The 17192-nt window shown below is 37.5% G+C and overlaps 1 protein-coding gene across 2 annotated transcripts; it reads left to right on the top strand.

Moving 5' to 3' along the window:
• The first annotated feature begins 3717 nt into the window (after positions 1–3717).
• Positions 3718–16268, top strand: ube3a (ubiquitin protein ligase E3A). Of its 2 annotated transcripts, none has more exons than XM_048199207.1 (11): positions 3718–3877; positions 4802–4883; positions 7811–7928; positions 8121–9367; positions 9488–9632; positions 9895–10100; positions 11849–12013; positions 12098–12253; positions 12346–12419; positions 13422–13565; positions 14845–16268. In XM_048199207.1, the coding sequence occupies exons 3-11, from the start codon at positions 7886–7888 to the stop codon at positions 14963–14965; spliced, it is 2301 nt and encodes a 766-aa protein (XP_048055164.1). In that variant the 5' UTR covers positions 3718–3877; positions 4802–4883; positions 7811–7885; the 3' UTR covers positions 14966–16268. The 2 variants fall into 2 exon arrangements, with proteins under 2 accessions (XP_048055164.1, XP_048055163.1); XM_048199206.1 differs by having other exon boundaries at positions 3719–3877; positions 7615–7928.
• The last annotated feature ends 924 nt before the right edge of the window (positions 16269–17192 follow it).

Below are 17192 nucleotides of genomic sequence, written 5' to 3'. Positions count from 1 at the left end.
GGATCATTTATAGTCTGTTCCCACAGCAGCTGAAATAATTAAACGTCAGACTGACACTGACAATCATCAGTGACAACTGGAGATTCCGTAGTCAAAAAGCAAACGACTTTGGACTGTGGAGTGCCTACAGGAATTGAAATCTACAGGTAACACTAATATACACTAAATACACATAGCATGCGTCTCAATCAGCTCCCTAGTTCAGTAGTCAGGGCACTGATCAGGGAATCGGCCACATTCATTTACACACTGATTCACGACCTAGGGAGCTGATTGAGACACAGGGATAGTCACGCAATGCTGATGTTGTTAACATTAACAATTTGAGAACAAAATATAACAGTAATAATAATTTGCACGGTTTGGCATGATCCAAGCTAAGCGATCGTTAGCAGCGCGATTTATTGTAGGCCTAATGCTTTTTTCCTCAGCTGGTCAGAACAAAAGTGGCAGACATGTTACTTACTTGTTCAGATGATATTTTCCAGTGAAAAATCTTATATTGGTCATACTTTCAAGACGTAGAATCTGTGATTCTGAAGTACAGTATCCACACCGGTGTAGTGATTGACATCAAAAATGAGATTCATCCTCTGACGAGCACAACGCACTTAACGATAACTATTCCGCATATGACTGCAATCGCATGTTTCAAACAGAGATGGCGACAAAGGGGAAAAATGGCAGACTGCAGGTTTAAACATTCTGCTTAGGTTTTTTTAGAAACCACTAAATGTAACTTCTGCAGTAAATTCAGCCTGAACCAACATACAAACTCTATTCAAACTTTATTTATTAGAAAAATTCAGTATTATGTGTGCTAATTTCCTTTTTTGTCATTTTATCCATGTGTATTAAATTTTGAGAATATTCAATTGACCAATTGAGGCCTATAACTATAACAGTAATAAAGTTTTAATAATAATCAGTCTTTTTTCTTTTTTTCTTTTTCTTTTTTTTGAGAATAGGAAAGTCCACAACTATATCTAACTAATAGAAGGTATTCTGTCTGTCTTGGGCAACATTCCTCATCCAAAATTCACTTAACTTCTGGTGTTCCTCAGGGTTCAGTTCTTTTCCCTTATTCTATTCTCTCTATATGCTTACCCTGGGATCCATTTTGAACAGGTACAGACAGTGTCTTTTCTTCTCCATACTGATGACAGTGTGTGAGTGTGTGTGTGTGTTTTCATGATTTATGAGGACACAAATTTGTATAATGACATGGGTATTACGACGTGAACGTGTTTTATGAGGACATTTTAAAATAGCTTAAAAACATACTAAACAATGTTTTATTAAAAATGTAAAAATGCAGAATGTTTTCTGTGATGGGTAGGTTTAGGGGTAGGGGTAGTGGAGGGGGACAGAATGTACAGTTTGTACAGTATAAAAACCATTACGCCTATGGAATGTCCTCACTAAGATAGCAAAACAAACCCAAGTGTGTGTGTGTGTGTGTGTGTGTGTGTGTTTGTGACATATCAGGACACAAATTTGTATAATGACATGGGTATGACATAGGTATTACAAGGAGAGGGTGACTTATGAGGACATTACCCCATGTCCCCATTTTTCAAAAGGCTTATAAATCATATAGAATGAGTTTTTTGGGAAAGTAAAAATGTGCAGTTTTCTGTGATGGGTAGGTTTAGGGGTTGGGTTGGTGTAGGGCAATAGAAAATACGGTTTGTACAGTATAAAAACCATTACGCCCATGGAATGTCCCCACAATTCACAAAAACAAATGTGTGTGTGTGTGTGTTAATAAATCAGTTGAGCAAACGAATCAGTGACTCAAAACACGTAAATGATTCAATGACTCATTAAATGGCCACAAACAACGATATTAGGCCTATTTTTTCTCAGCAAAAAACATTCACCAGCTATGAATAACATCAAAATGATGTTGCGAGAATGTTGTTCTAAGAACATTTTCTCTCAACATATCACGAGAACCTATAAAAAGTTGTATTAAAAACATTAGGCCTATAAGATCGTTCCCATAGTCTGAACTTTTTTTCCATATTTTAGTCGGGTGGATTCTGATTGGTTCTCAATGTTTTCATCAGCTGGATAAAAAAATTGTTTTGAAAGTGATTCCATTGACATTGTTCCTCTGTGTCATTATTGTTATATCGGTGTTGTGGACTTCCCTGTTCTCCTAGAATTAGAACGATTATTAAAACTTAATATTTATCGTTGTAGTTTTCGTCCGTTGTGACCGCCGTCGCCATGTACTGGCATAACAATGTAACCTGGTCGTTCCAAACCAAAGTGCTCAAAACTGGCCACTTCAAAGGGCTCTTCGAAATGAAGGATTTCGGAAGGGTAGGCTACACCTGATTAGCCCTGCGTTCCATTCGGAAGGGCTCATCCCTATGCTCTAATCCCTTCAAAGGGTTTACCCTCCGGAGTGAGAGCTTCGAAGGGATGAAGGGTGTAGGGGTAAAAAAAACTCTTCTTTTGGAACGCACTTCAGCGTCATCTTAACGAGACAATCAAGGAGGAGTAGATTGTGCAAGCTGCGCCCTTTGTTTAACGTTACTTTATTTATTTATTTATTTTAGGTTTATCGCACCATGTATATTGTATCTATGTATTTTAAACATTTAAATGGACTGATAAAAGGAGCTGTAAAGTATTTTTGTTGAAGTACAATGTCGTTTTGACCATAATAATGTACCAAATCGAACTCGTTTAAATATTACAGTAGTATAGAAAAATACTATACATTATAGGTAAAATCGATCTCCTAACCTCCTGTACCCATTCTGTGACGTCAAACAACTTCCCTGTGCAAAGGATCATGGGGGGCCGAAGTGTCCATCAGTTGTACCCTTTGAAATCCTTCATTCCGAAGGGCCCTTTGAAGTGGCCAGTTTTGAGCACTTCGGTTTGGAACGACCCTTCAGTATGGCGGCCATAATTATTTTCACTCCGAAGTGCCCTTTGGAGGGCAATATATCCCGTTTGGAACGCACCGGGACACTTCGGGCACCTATGATCCTTTGCACAGGGAAGTTCTTTGACGTCACAGAATAGGTACAGGAGGTTATAGAAGTTCGATTTTACCTATAAATGTATATAGTATTTTTCTATACTACTGTAATATTTATACGAGTTAGATTTGGTACATTATTATGGTCAAAACTACATTGTACTTCAACAAAAATACTTTACAGCTCCCTTTATCAGTCCATTCAAATGTTGAAAATACATAGACACAATATAGCCTACATGCGATAAACCTAAAATAAATAAATAAACTAACGCTAAACAAATGGCGCAGCTTGCACAATCTACTCTTCTTTGATTGTCTCGTTAAGATGACGCAGAAGTGGGTTCCAAAAGAAGAGGGTTTTTTTTTACCCCTACACCATTCATCCCTTCGAAGCTCTCACTCCGTAGGGTAAGCCCTTTGAAGGGATTAGGGCATAGGGATGAGCCCTTCCGAATGGAACGCAGGGTGAGTTTCTCGACGTTTTCCTTTCGGATTCTGCCATCTGCTGATGAATCTTAATATTACAATGGTTTTGGTTTTGATATATATAAAGTGAAATTTTCTGATTCTTGAGTCGTGTTTTAAAAAAGTTAGTTTGTGTGAGCACATGCATAACGTATTAAACGTTTCAACGGTGTTCCACACATCTCACTCAGATCTTGACTGACTGCCAGAGGTCTGTGCCGTGTTTTTATACTGATGGTCGTCCTCGTGCCACAGTGCATTGTGGGATCGCTCTCCGTGTTTGCCTCAGTTGATCAAGATGGCCGCGAATATTTTGTGGAGGGGTTGGAGTTGAATACACGCCGCACTCGGAGTGATTGTGATGTTGAAAGACCAGATTCATTCGTCCGCATCAGAACATCTTCGGAAGTAAGCTGTCAAAACATTAATCACCCTTTTCCCGTCCCGATCGCGCGTGATCGAAGCCGTAATAAGCGCTGTTAGGCCAGTTAGCCGCGCTGCTAACCCGTTCCGGGGAGGGACGGAGCGAGTTTCTGATAAACAAGTAAAATCTGTTTAGTCCCGATATCCTAAATACTCCCTCGCTTTTGATTATGCAACAGTAACCGTTAAGTAAAACCCGTGCGTTGCTTCTAAATGTCAGACTGTGGTTAGCTGCAGCTAGGCTAACTAGTTACTCAGCTCTTTCCTGCTATTACTCCCCATGACAGTTACTGCAAGGTTACAAGATCTGTTACTCTCACCCTGCCTTAAGCGTAGCGATAATCATCAACGCTTTATTCGCGGATATTGGGTGTGTGTGTGTGTTGGTTTGCTTTAAAATGATCTGTAAGAGACTGAATGTGTGTATGCAAGGTTGAAGTTGTTTGTGCACTGTCATACCCCCTGCCTGCCCCTCTGCGGCCTCTCCTCCTTCTGCTCGGGGTAAACGTCTGTTTACCGGTACACAGGATGTTACTATTGCGAAAGTACACGGTGTGTTTTTAGTTCAGGCCTCTGTTTAGGTTTATGTTGCTGCTCTTCTTGCAGACACATGGGTGTGTGTCAAATACTGGTGAGCTGACTGCCTAGACAGCATTTTTGGACATCATTGGGTTCCAAATGACTGTCTAGGTAGGTAGTAAGCTAGGTTTGAAGACACTAACTATGGTGACATTAGACACCAAAAACAGTGTTTCTCAATCATCATCCTGAGCAGTCTTAATCACTTGTTAATGGGTTAGTTTTAATCCCTTTCATCAGTCATAATTAAGTGAACTATTCCCATCATCTGTGGGTGTTGTCTGTTATTTAGCAGTAAAGCTACTGACTGTTCTCTCCGTTAATCTGCAGGATTGCTACCTGACCACTTTTGGTCTCTTTGAGTACAGAGCTGAAGAAGAGTGTGATATTGGAAACTTTAAGCAAGTCTAATGTAAGTGTCTTTGTTTTATACCTTTTGTATATTTCAACATACATAACCAGCTTCCAAATTACTGACTCTGTTTTACAGTTTGCGTTAAGAATAAGCACATTTTTCATCATCATAAAGGTGCGGTCACATTTACAATTTCTGGGCGAAAATTTGTGGTTCAACAGGAATCTGCACGATTAAGTGTTTCGTGTACGGGCAAAAAAGTTCCCTTTGCAGATTTAGGGAACTATTTTGCTCATGTGAATTTGCCATGTTGACCAACAGAAAGCTGCTTGCTCGCTAAAAGTCTTTTTTTCTCTCACTCTTTTTTTTTTTTTTTTTTTTTGGCCCACATTATTTTATTGTTTTATTGTGTCCGCACCTTAGAGATTGGTTGAAAAAGCACTATTGACCACACTGGTGGCTCATCCCTCAGTTAAAAAAAAGGAAAAGTCATGTTTACAGTAAGACACTTGGAAGTACACAAGGCCAAGCAATATAAACATTATTGCGTTATTGCAGTGTTTTAAAAGTATAAGCCATAAATCCTCAGCATTAAATATGTGTTATGAATTATATTGATGGCACATAATCCACTTAGAAAAGTCTCATTCCAGATAATGTAATGTAAGCATTACAGATCAAATAATAAACAGTTTTTTGAAAGCTGTAATAAAAATACAAGGTTCATGTATGATTTAAACCCCCAGGAAATCTGACTCCATTTACTTCCATTGTAAGTCATGTTACTGTTGCTGATTTTTATTTATTTATTATTTTTTTGTAAACTGATTGACGAGTCAGTTATTTTTTATTTAATTCTATATTAAGCCACAAATGCTGTTAATAGAGTAACATGTTGAACCCCAAACTTTATATTAGAATGGCATGAAATTAATGATGATATGAAGACAAATGTCCATTAAATGTTTTTGACACATTGTGACTGATCAATGCATGATATTTTGTTGTCTGTGCAAAAAGCATTTTGCATGAGTAGCAGCATTATAGATATGAGTCAAAATCTGCTAAAGGGTAATAATGGAACAGTTTTAAAAAGTGATTCTTCACTATTATTTCGTGGGTTTAAATAAGATTTTTGTTAAAAGAGACAAAAAAAACTACTTTGTGCATCAAGACCACTCCTTTCCTGGTTTTAAAAAAAAAATCTTGATTTTCAAAAGTGAACGGATTTGCGACAGTTGAATGTAACATTTTTGACAAGCCAAACATGTCAGTCTCTGAGTAATAAATTTTATTTAAGCCACGAAATAAACTTCATTCCATAAAATAAGTATAATGAATAACGCAAAAAGCATTTCAAAAATCTCCAGCATGTTTTATAATTACCCCAAAATCAAACACAGTTCACCCCTCACACACGTTATAATGTCCATCAATAACTTAGGCTGGCTGTCGGTTGGAATATTAGAACTAAAACCTACTGTAACACACTCATGGGTAGGGCTGGACGATTATGGCCTAAAATCAAAACCTCGATTAATTGAACATTTTACCTTGATTACGATTAATGAACGATTTTTTTGTTTGTTTGTTTGTTTGTTTGTTTGTTTTTGCCCTCATAGTTTTGTACTGTAAATATGTTAAAGGTGGGATATTTTTTTTCCTATTGAAAGAGTGATCTGATTTAACAGGTCACTTTCAGAAGTTATTTTATCTATGGTTTGTAACATTTCTTACAGATTTCTGCTCATTGTAAATCAAATACAGATAAATTAGCACAGTACCAGTACATGAGAGCGATTGCGTGTGTGAATTAGTCATACCGTCTCTATTAATTGTGAAGCTGTGGGTTGTAAATAGTTCCCTCAAAAGTAGAAAAATATATGCTATAATAAGTTTTGAGTTTCTAAGCTACTTTAGTGATAAATCACAGGACAACGCTGACAACTAGTTTTTGCGTTCCTCTCTGTGCGCGCGATCTTCACGTTTTGCTCAGCTACTGTTAGTATGAGTGTTCGTGCCACAATGCAGCTGCGCGAGCACGGTAGCTTGAAATAATATACATCCAATCGTCTAAAATCGCTTGAATGTCCAAACTGGCAAACCTAAAAACAAATACAACTGACAAAGTTTAGTGAAGACACAAGGCTCACTGCTCACGCGCCATCACTATGTGTTGAACCGGTGTTCACCTCCGTGTTGCTTTTATGCTACTGCCTGGATGGGGCGGAGTCATGTGGCTACACACACGGTAGTATGTTTTTAAGGGGGAATTATTAACAGGGTTAAAAAAACGAAATAACCGACATGGGAAAATTACGTCGGTTAGAGGTTCTGAATTTCGGTTTCGATTACTTTCCGATTAATCGTCCAGCCCTACTCATGGGCATCAGTCACTTCACTTAATACTTGCCGGCTCAGAAATACAAACCATCTGTTTTCAAATCCACATCATTTGACATTGATGTCTGTTGAAAAAAAATTCTGTGCACAACAGAGATCCACACATTACCTGGAAAGCCCATATTTTGACTCATATTCCTATCATTCTATTTCAGATTAATAATTCTCTTAAAGAATTTAAGGTATAATCCTCACTTTTTCCATCATTTTGAGAGTAGGCCTATCATGTGCACATGCAACAGTCATGTTTTGATGGCTGTTGAAGAATTCAGATGGAGGGTTTTTTTTTAGTTTGATTAGTCGAAGTATTTGCTCTATTGTGCACTTATTTTGGGATTGAACCATACTAATCCCCCTTGCTGTCCTGTTTGAATGTCTGATACAGGAAGCGAGCGGCTGCAAAGCATTTAATTGAGCGCTACTACCACCAGTTAACAGAAGGCTGTGGAAATGAGGCCTGCACGAATGAGGCTTGTGGCTCTTCTCCGGGTTTCCAGCGCATGGATAACAATGCAGCGGCCATCAAGGCCCTGGAGTTATATAAGAATAATGCCAAACTGTGTGATCCTCATCCCTCTAAGAAAGGAGCCAGTTCAGCCTTCCCGGAGAACAGTGCCAAAGGAGCTCACAACTTCTCTGCTTGCAGCAACGGGAAGATGAACCATAAGGACCTACAGCCCACAAGGGAGGACTTTAGAGGTGAATAACATTGTCATGAAAATTTCAGTCGATGCCTATAGTATAGACATTTCATTAATGGAAATACTCAGGGAAGGAAATGAACGCCAATTCTTATATGAACAATGTATAAGTTTTCTTTTCCAACTTTCTTCTGAATCATACCATTGACTTTGCAAATGTTTAAATGTGCGTTACTCTGTTCTTCGGCAGATCTGAATTTCTTGACGGAAGAGAAGGTGTATGAAATCCTGGGCCTCTGCAGTGAGACTGAGGACTATTCTCCTCTAATCCGTGTCATCGGTAGGGTTTTCTCAAGCGCGGAGAGTCTGGTCCAGAGTTTCCGTAAGGCGAAGCAACATACCAAGGAAGAGCTCAAGTCCCTTCAGGCTAAGGATGAGGACAAAGATGAAGATGAGAAAGAAACGGCCTCCGGTTCGTCCACAGCGATGGAGGTGGAACCCGAAGCCTCGGCGTCAAGTGGAGACGGGTCGTCTCACGGGGAGAACAACGTCCAAAAGTTTGATCCTGTAGAAGTTTCTGTAGACATTGAGGCAGTTAGAAGAGTGTACGACAGACTGTTATCAAACGAGAAGATTGAAGCAGCATTCCTCAACGCGTTAGTCTACCTGTCGCCCAACGTAGAGTGTGACCTCACCTATCACAACGTGTACGCCGCCGACCCTAATTACCTGAACGTCTTCATTATCGTCATGGAGAACAGTAATCTCCACAGTCCGGAATACTTAGAAATTGCACTGCCGCAATTCTGCAAGGCAATGAGCAAGCTACCTCTTCCGGCTCTGGCCAAGCTTGCATGGTTGTGGTCGCAGTACGGCGCAGACCAGATCCGACGTCTGGTTGAGACTTTCCAGCAGCTTATTACCTACACGGTTATCAGCAACGAGTTCAGCAGCGAAAACCTGGTCAACGAGGATGACGGAGTGGTGGCAGCTACCAAGTGCTTGAAAATCGTCTACTATGCAAACGTGTTGGGCGGCGACCTAGACACGGGTCACAACGAGGAGGAGGACGACGAACCGATCCCGGAGTCAAGTGAGTTGACCCTGCAGGAGCTTCTGGGCGAGGAGCGACGCAATAAGAAAGGCCCTCGGGTGGATCCGCTGGAGACGGAACTGGGCATCCGTGCCTCGGACTGTCGAAAACCCCTCATCCCCTTCGAGGAGTTCATCAATGAACCGCTCAATGAGGTGCTGGAAATGGACAAAGACTACACTTTCTTCAAAGTGGAGACAGAGAGCAAGTTCTCCTTTATGACCTGCCCATTCATTCTTAACCCTGTGACTAAGAATCTTGGCCTGTACTATGACAACCGGATCCGCATGTACAGCGAGCGCAGGATTACTGCCCTCTACAGTTTGGTGCAGGGACAGCAGCTGAACCCCTATCTTCGACTCAAAGTGCGCAGAGACCACGTCATTGATGATGCTCTTGTCAGGGTAGGTACCAGTGAGCTCAAAAAGATGAATGTTGTTTTTTAAAGAAATATATCTGAATGGTTAGTTTGTCATTTTTGAAGATTATTTGTGGATGTAAAATGAATATGTGATTGATTTTAGTTGGAGATGATTGCCATGGAAAACCCTGCAGACCTGAAGAAACAGCTGTATGTGGAGTTTGAGGGTGAGCAAGGAGTGGATGAAGGAGGAGTATCCAAAGAGTTCTTTCAACTGGTCGTAGAGGAGATCTTTAACCCAGATATAGGTAATTATCGTTCATTAGTCCTACTTGACTTTTTGGCTTTCTTTATGCATCCTAATGCAAAGTTCAGTTTAACTTCAGTTTAATTCATATTCATTGTTATTGGAATGGATAGTTTACTATTTGTATAGCCTAGTTGGCTTAACATTCCACTTAGACATTTTTAACGCTGTCGATCTGATCTGTCTTGTTGTCATCTTCATTCATTGAGTTTGAAATGGTTGTGCACCCCGTCTTACGCTTTCTCTTTCTGTTTTATCTACAGGCATGTTTACCTATGATGAAAGCACAAAGCTATTCTGGTTTAACCCTTCATCGTTTGAAAATGAAGGCCAGTTCACTTTGATAGGCATCGTCCTGGGCCTAGCTATCTACAATAATTGCATTCTCGATGTGCACTTCCCTATGGTGGTTTACAGAAAACTAATGGGAAAGAAAGGAACGTTTAGAGACCTGGCAGACTCTCATCCGGTAATTCTTGCCTGCTTACATTTTTTTTTCATGTTTTTGTAAGAAGTGTTGCTCACCGAGGCTGCAATTCTGATCAAAGATACAGTACAAAATTATAATATTGTGAAATTATCACAATTTAATATATTTCTTTTTTAAATATATTTTAAAATGTTATTTATTCCTGTGATGCAAAGCTGAATTTTCATCATTGATTACTCCATGTGTCACATGATCCTTCAGAAATCATTCTAATATGCTGATTTGCTGGACAAGAAACAATTCTTATTATTACTAATGTTGAAAACAGCTGTGCTGTGTAATATTTTTGTGAAAACCGTTATATGCTCTTTTTTTTCTTTTGATCAATTTAATGTCTTTGCTGAATAAAAGTATTAATTTATTTATTTTTTTAAAATGGCTGATCCCAAACTTTTAAACAGTAATGTGTATTTTTAAAGTTTACATTTATGTAATTCAATTTAAACTTCACTTTACTACTTTTTTCACCTGCAGGCAGACTTAAAGGATTAGTTCACATTCAAATAAAATTTTCCTTTTAAGTTACTCACCCCCATGTCATCCAAGATGTTCATGTCTTTCTTCAGTCGAAAAGAAATGAAGGTTTTTGATGCAAACATTCCAGGATTATTCTCCTTATAGTGGACTTCAGTGGCCTCCAAACGGTTGAAGGTCAAAATTAAAGTTTCACTGCAGCTTCAAAGGGCTTTAAATGATACCAGACGAGGAATAAGGGTCTTATCTAGCGAAACTGTATGTCCTACACCTTCCCTATTCTACTTACGGAACGAACGCGACGCCAGTTTCATTTTTTCCATAAGTAGAATAGGGAAGGTGTAGGACATACAGTGTAAGCTTTTACATTTACATTTTTTTTTTTTTGAAAATGACCAATCGTTTCACTAGATAAGACCCTTATTCCTCGTCTTGTATTGTTTAAAACCCTTTGAAGCTGCACTGAAACTACTATTTTGGAAGCCATTAAAGTCCACTATAAGGAGAATAATCCTGGAATGTTTTCATCAAAAACTTTCATTTCTTTTCGACTGAAGAAAGAAAGACATGAACATCTTAGATGACATGGGGGGGGGGGGGGGGAGTAAATTATCAGGAAAGTTTTATTTGAAAGTGAACTAATCCTTTAATTGTAGATTAAAATCTTGCAAAATCCAACAAGAGAGTATGTAATGTCAATACAAACAAGATAATTGTGCTTTTTTTTCAAGAGTACAACTTATGCTAACATGGCCTTAGATTAACAAGGATATAACAAGGATAAGGATATTTGGCTTCCCTGAAACATAGGCTCATTTTTTTTTCTCTCAGTATTTCCACTCCATGATACAAATTGACAATGAGGAATTGCAAAGAGCAACATTTCAGCTTTATTTCAAGTGGCTGTGCATGTCCCGTCCAAGTCATTTTGAAAGCATGCTGTGAAGCAGCCGTCTGTCTGCACTTGTACCAGATACAGGCAGATTTAGAGCAAAGATTGTGAGCAGAGAGGAGATTTGAGCAGGTACATCAGCACTTCAGGTGCAGAGTCAGTCATTATGACTTTAGCACACAGTGACTGCTCATCAAAATATTTGGAGCGAGTTGTTTCTTGCTATTTGTCACATAGCAATTATTTGATGGACTGGATTAGCTTGTAGTTAAAAAAAAAAAACCTTGTAGTATTAGTGCAGAGAAAGATTATATATGTTCTGACTCACTGTCATAATGGTGCTGATTGTCTATTTCTGCAGGTTCTTTATCAGAGTCTGAAGGACCTACAGGAATATGAAGGTAATGTTGAAGAAGACATGATGATTACCTTCCAGATCTCACAAACAGACCTGTTTGGAAACCCACTAATGTATGATTTAAAGGAAGGTGGTGATAAAATCCCAGTTACCAATGAGAACAGGAAGGTTAGTTGCATTCATTCAACTTTTAAAACCAAAAACATGTTCATATCTGCAAGTATACACATAACATGAAATGGGTCTCTGCAGGATTTTGTGGCACTCTATGCAGAGTACATGCTGAACAAAAGTGTGGAGAAACAGTTCAAGGCCTTCAGAAGAGGATTTCACATGGTCACTAATGAGTCTCCACTGAAGTATCTGTTTCGACCAGAGGAAATTGAGCTGCTTATATGTGGCAGCAGGGTGAGTTAGCTTCGGATTGTTAACTACCTCCAGGATGTTCTCACATGTGGCATATCCATACATATAAACCCATTTGTTTTGTTCTCATGCAGAATCTTGACTTCCAAGCACTTGAAGAGAGTACAGAATATGATGGAGGATACAACAAAGACTCTCGCATTATTAAGTATGTGGATGCTTGATTATATATAATTTTATTTAATGAATTAAGTTATTAAATTATATAAATATATATAATTATAAATAGTTCATATTTTATATTATATATGTATGTAATTTTTTTTTAATATAAAATATACATTAAAAAAATTATGTTCTCTAACTTCATACTTGTGATCAGCTGATTTTTGGTCATTTGGGGTTTTTAGTAGTTTCTCCAGTTATAAAACCTACTAACAAACCTTGTGAATGGATAATAAACTCAAGGCTTTTCACACTTGAAATAGTTAACCCTTGGTCATTCTAAACCCTGGGTTAACAGAATCCTGGGTTATCTTGCTTCATGTTTCACACTGCTCATAATTTACTCGGGGTTAACGATTCATTTTTGGTATTCATAAGATGACGTTTCACACTGTACATTCCTAAACCCTGGGTTAACATTTATATTTGCATATTTGCTGTGTCATTGTCATTTACTGGATAAACGCAGCACGCGACCTGTTTACATAGCTCTAGCATTGCGCATCCTCGTATTGCCGACTGTGCTATCGAGTTTATACTGAATTTCAAACTATAAAGGTAAGCATGACATGATCTCTTCTTCACTCAAATTGTCAAGTTTTCTGTCACTCCGGAGCAGGGGTTCATAACCCAGGTAAAAAGCAGTGTTAACCCTGCTTCTAAATTGTGAGTGTGAAACGTTCCTTTACCCGGGGTTAAAAGCGGTGTATAGAATGACGATAACCCGGGGTTAAGCGCAGTGTGAAAAGCCCTACTTTGTTTTCAGGTACATTGAATTAATTTAGTAAATGTTGTGCAAGATAAGTGTTGTTGCAATGATTCATTTTTATGTCAGCAATTTTAACTTTTATTTGGTGCTGTCAATTAAATATGGGCATTGGGCATCAGCAATTATAAAGATATCAGTGGACCACTAATTGTAAAAACTACTTCCTATGTAGGTAAAAAAAATATGATGAAAAATTATATTTTTGACTCTCATCAGGGATTTCTGGGAGACTGTGCACTCATTTGGGCAGGAGCAGAAGAGGCTATTTCTTCAGTTCACCACTGGCACAGATAGAGCTCCAGTTGGAGGTTTAGGCAAACTCAAGATGATTATTGCCAAAAATGGCCCTGACTCTGACAGGTAAACTCAAATACTGCCTCTATACACTGTTGGTCTATAATTAGTTCAGTTTTTTGACACCATACCTTATTTAAAATAGTTGTATGATCATGTATCAGTTCAGTTAAATCTTAAACAGAAAATAGCTAACACTCAAGACATGCTTACCATATTGTCTGGACTGTATCACTTTTTTTTCTTTTTTTTATTTTTTTTTTTTTGGAATGTGCTACAACGAATATGTATATTTACATTATTTCTGAATGTAATAATAAAAGGCAGCTTATTACGGAAGAGGATTAGGGCCAAGCAATAATAAAAAATTAAAACCATCTTGAGATTAAAGTTGTTAAATTTTGAGAAAAACTCGTTAAATTTCGAGAAAAAAGTTGAAATAAATTGTTGAGAATAAACTCATTAAATTACGAGAAAAAAATCATTAAATTGAGAAAAAAGTCGCGATAAAATGTTGAGAAAAAAGTCTTTAAATTACGAGAAAAAAGTTGTTAAATTACGAGAACAAATTCGTTAAATTATGAGAAAAATGTCGTTAAATTTCGAGATAAAAGTCGAGATAAAATATTGAGAATAAACTCGTTGAATTACGAGAAAAAAACTCATTAAATTTCGAGAAAAAAGTCGAGATAAAATGTTGAGAATAAACTCATTGAATTATGACTTTATTCTCAACATTTTATCTCTCGAAATTTAACGACTTTTTTCTCGTAATTTAATGACTTTATTCTCAACATTTTATCTCGACTTTTTTCTCGAAATTTAACTACATTTTTCTCATAATTTAATGAGTTTATTCTCAACATTTTATTTCGACTTTTTTCTCAAAATTTAACGAGTTTTTTCTTGAAATGTAACAACTTTAATCTCAAGATGGTTTTAATTTTTTATTATTGCTTGGCCCTAATCCTCTTCCGTAGCTTATACACTGATGCAACTTATCTGTTTTTTCTTTCTGGAAAATATTGTAATTGTCAAACTTGGGCTTCAATGTTTCTTAAAGGCTTTTTTCATGATTCATCCATTCACTTTTTTGTAACACATTTTTTATGGTATCAATTCAAGTAAATCTTAGTTTTTTTGAGTTTTTTACTCAAAACAAGCAAAGTTATACATGATTGCAAACTAATACTAGTGATGCTAAACAAATTATGCATTACATTCTCTACAGTTTTATCACATTAATGACACTGTATACATTTCTTTCTACAGCAATAAACATGGAAAGTCTTTTTAAAGTAATACACTCTTCTTCTTCTTCTTCTTCTTCTCCTCCTATGATCAGGTTACCCACCTCTCATACTTGCTTCAATGTGCTGCTCCTCCCCGAATACTCCACCAAGGAGAAACTTAGAGAGAGACTCCTTAAAGCCATCACTTACGCCAAAGGCTTCGGCATGCTCTGAGGCTCCAGGATCCACAAAAGAACTCACTCGCCCTCAGAGGTTTCATTTGTGCGTCAAAGGAGAATTCAGCTACATCGACAACTAAAAGTAAATATCAAGTTTAAATGTAAGGCAACGTGAAATGGGTTAAAATGGGAAAGTTCTGGTGGCCGTTTGCCTGTGCCTAAATAGTAGATAAACCACACTGGACTCTTGGCTCTCTCTCCCTCTTATGTAAGTGTTAAGGTTCCCTTTTTGTATGCACTGAGATATAGCATTATTTATTTTAAGGGATGAAATCTCTTCTGTCATGTCTGCCAGGAAATCCACTCACTTTTTGCTTTCGTAGTCATAAAAAGGAGGGACGGTTAGAAGTTTTTAACACCTGCAGGACTGATCACCATCTAAACTTAATAAAACAACAAGATCAAAGGGAGGAAGTGGAACTTTATTGATGTATTATGGTTGAACTGTGAAAGTGCACTTAACACAATATTCAGAATGTCTCTTAGTTTGTTTTGTTTTGTTTTTTTTGGTCTGCCCTTGGACGTTTTTTTTGGCTCATATTTCATAGGTCTTCCCTAGTCCATTTGCATTTGCAGCAATGCTTTCAAAGGTACAGAGCAGCTCCAGTCTCAATTTTGTGTCCAGGAATCTGTATTTATTGAGGAACTGCATTGTTTGTAATGCCGCTTGGAAAGCTGTGCTGCTCTTTTATGGCCAGTGTTCTGCATTTCGCTTCAGAGCCGGGTCTTTCTCTTAAACAAAATTGATCTGTTTGCTAAAATGAATCTATGCTTACGGTGCACTCCTGACAAAAACGAGTAGTGTTACAAAAGAGAGATCCAACCTTCCCGTAAAACTCTCTCAGAGGTTTCCTACAAGTGTTTTGTTTTGTTATCTGTCTTGTTTTAATTCAAGATGGCAGACTTTTAGTCAGTGAATGCTAATTGACAGTGCCCCATGAAGAAACTGTTTTAGTTGCTTTATTTTTTTGCTCTGCACAGTGTCTGACCCTATATTGTTGGATGAAAATGAGGGGAAATTGGCACAAATTGTACCACTATCTTGTCGTGCCAAACATTTATGCTGAGAATTGCCGCTCTGGTTTGTCCAGGCATAGCTGGAAACCCACATTAGCGATGCCCTCTATGCTTTTTTTTTTTTGTTTTTCCATTTTCCCTCTTGCATATTAAATGTGACTGTGGTTTGTTCCACTGCTGATGGCGCTAACATAAAAGGGGGAAACAGAACTTGATATTGAGAATGACAACATTTGATTGTTTCAAGTTATTCTTAAATAAATTCAAAACTGAAAAACAAACCAAGTGTGAAAATGTGATGATGAGATTCAGCTTTTGGGTCTTTTGACATGTTCCCAGATTTACAAAAAAAACTCTTATAGTAGAAGAAAACACAAATTAAATGTCTGTTTTAATATATCCAACACGATATCAAAGTCAAAATACTGTTTTTAGTAAACTCAAGATTTTAGTCATTTTAGAATTTTAGGATTCAGTCACCTGGTGTTTAGCATCAGAGTGGTACTTTAAAAAAAAATCAATTTAGATAAATGTATAAATAAAATATATTGAAATATCGTCACCTTGGAATTATAAAATTCTATCTGACACTTTTGTCAAAATTGCATTTTTCACTTAATCTTATACTGTCCAACTTATTTATGTGATGGGTTTTTTTTAGATAACAAAAAGGGTCTATCCACAAAGGAGTATGGAATGCAAAAACTTTGAAGCTCAATATCTCAAAAACTGCTCAGAATGCAGAAAGAACCTAATAATTCCAAGGTGGCGATAATGATTTGCCAAGTGCAGTCTGTGATCCCTAATGTGACGGGTTCATGTACTATACACACAGTACTGTATATACCTTGTCTGTTGAGCAAATCCATCTTCTGGTTTACATAGTCCAACTGAATAAAATTACTTTTAAATGAAACACTTTTAACAAACAACATTTGTTAGAACATTTATTTAAGAACACATTTGGGTACTTTGGTTAGTACACTAAAATGTTATGGTTTGTGTTTTGGATGTTTTTATCATGGTCCATGGGGTTAAGTTGTTCTTTCTTTGAGCAACCCTATTAGCAATATTATTGACACAATGTAATTGTTTATTGAGCAGAATCAGAACATCGGAATAAGGAATAAAATATATATTCTCACGCTTCTGCCAAATGAACAATTAGAGTATTAATTCCTTCTCTGCCTCAACTGAACACATTT

Source organism: Megalobrama amblycephala, linkage group LG8, assembly GCF_018812025.1.
Source record: "Megalobrama amblycephala isolate DHTTF-2021 linkage group LG8, ASM1881202v1, whole genome shotgun sequence".
Taxonomy (NCBI): domain Eukaryota; kingdom Metazoa; phylum Chordata; class Actinopteri; order Cypriniformes; family Xenocyprididae; genus Megalobrama; species Megalobrama amblycephala.
The sequence above is the reverse complement of the archived record's forward strand: the minus strand, read 5'-3'. Positions and strand labels throughout refer to the sequence as shown.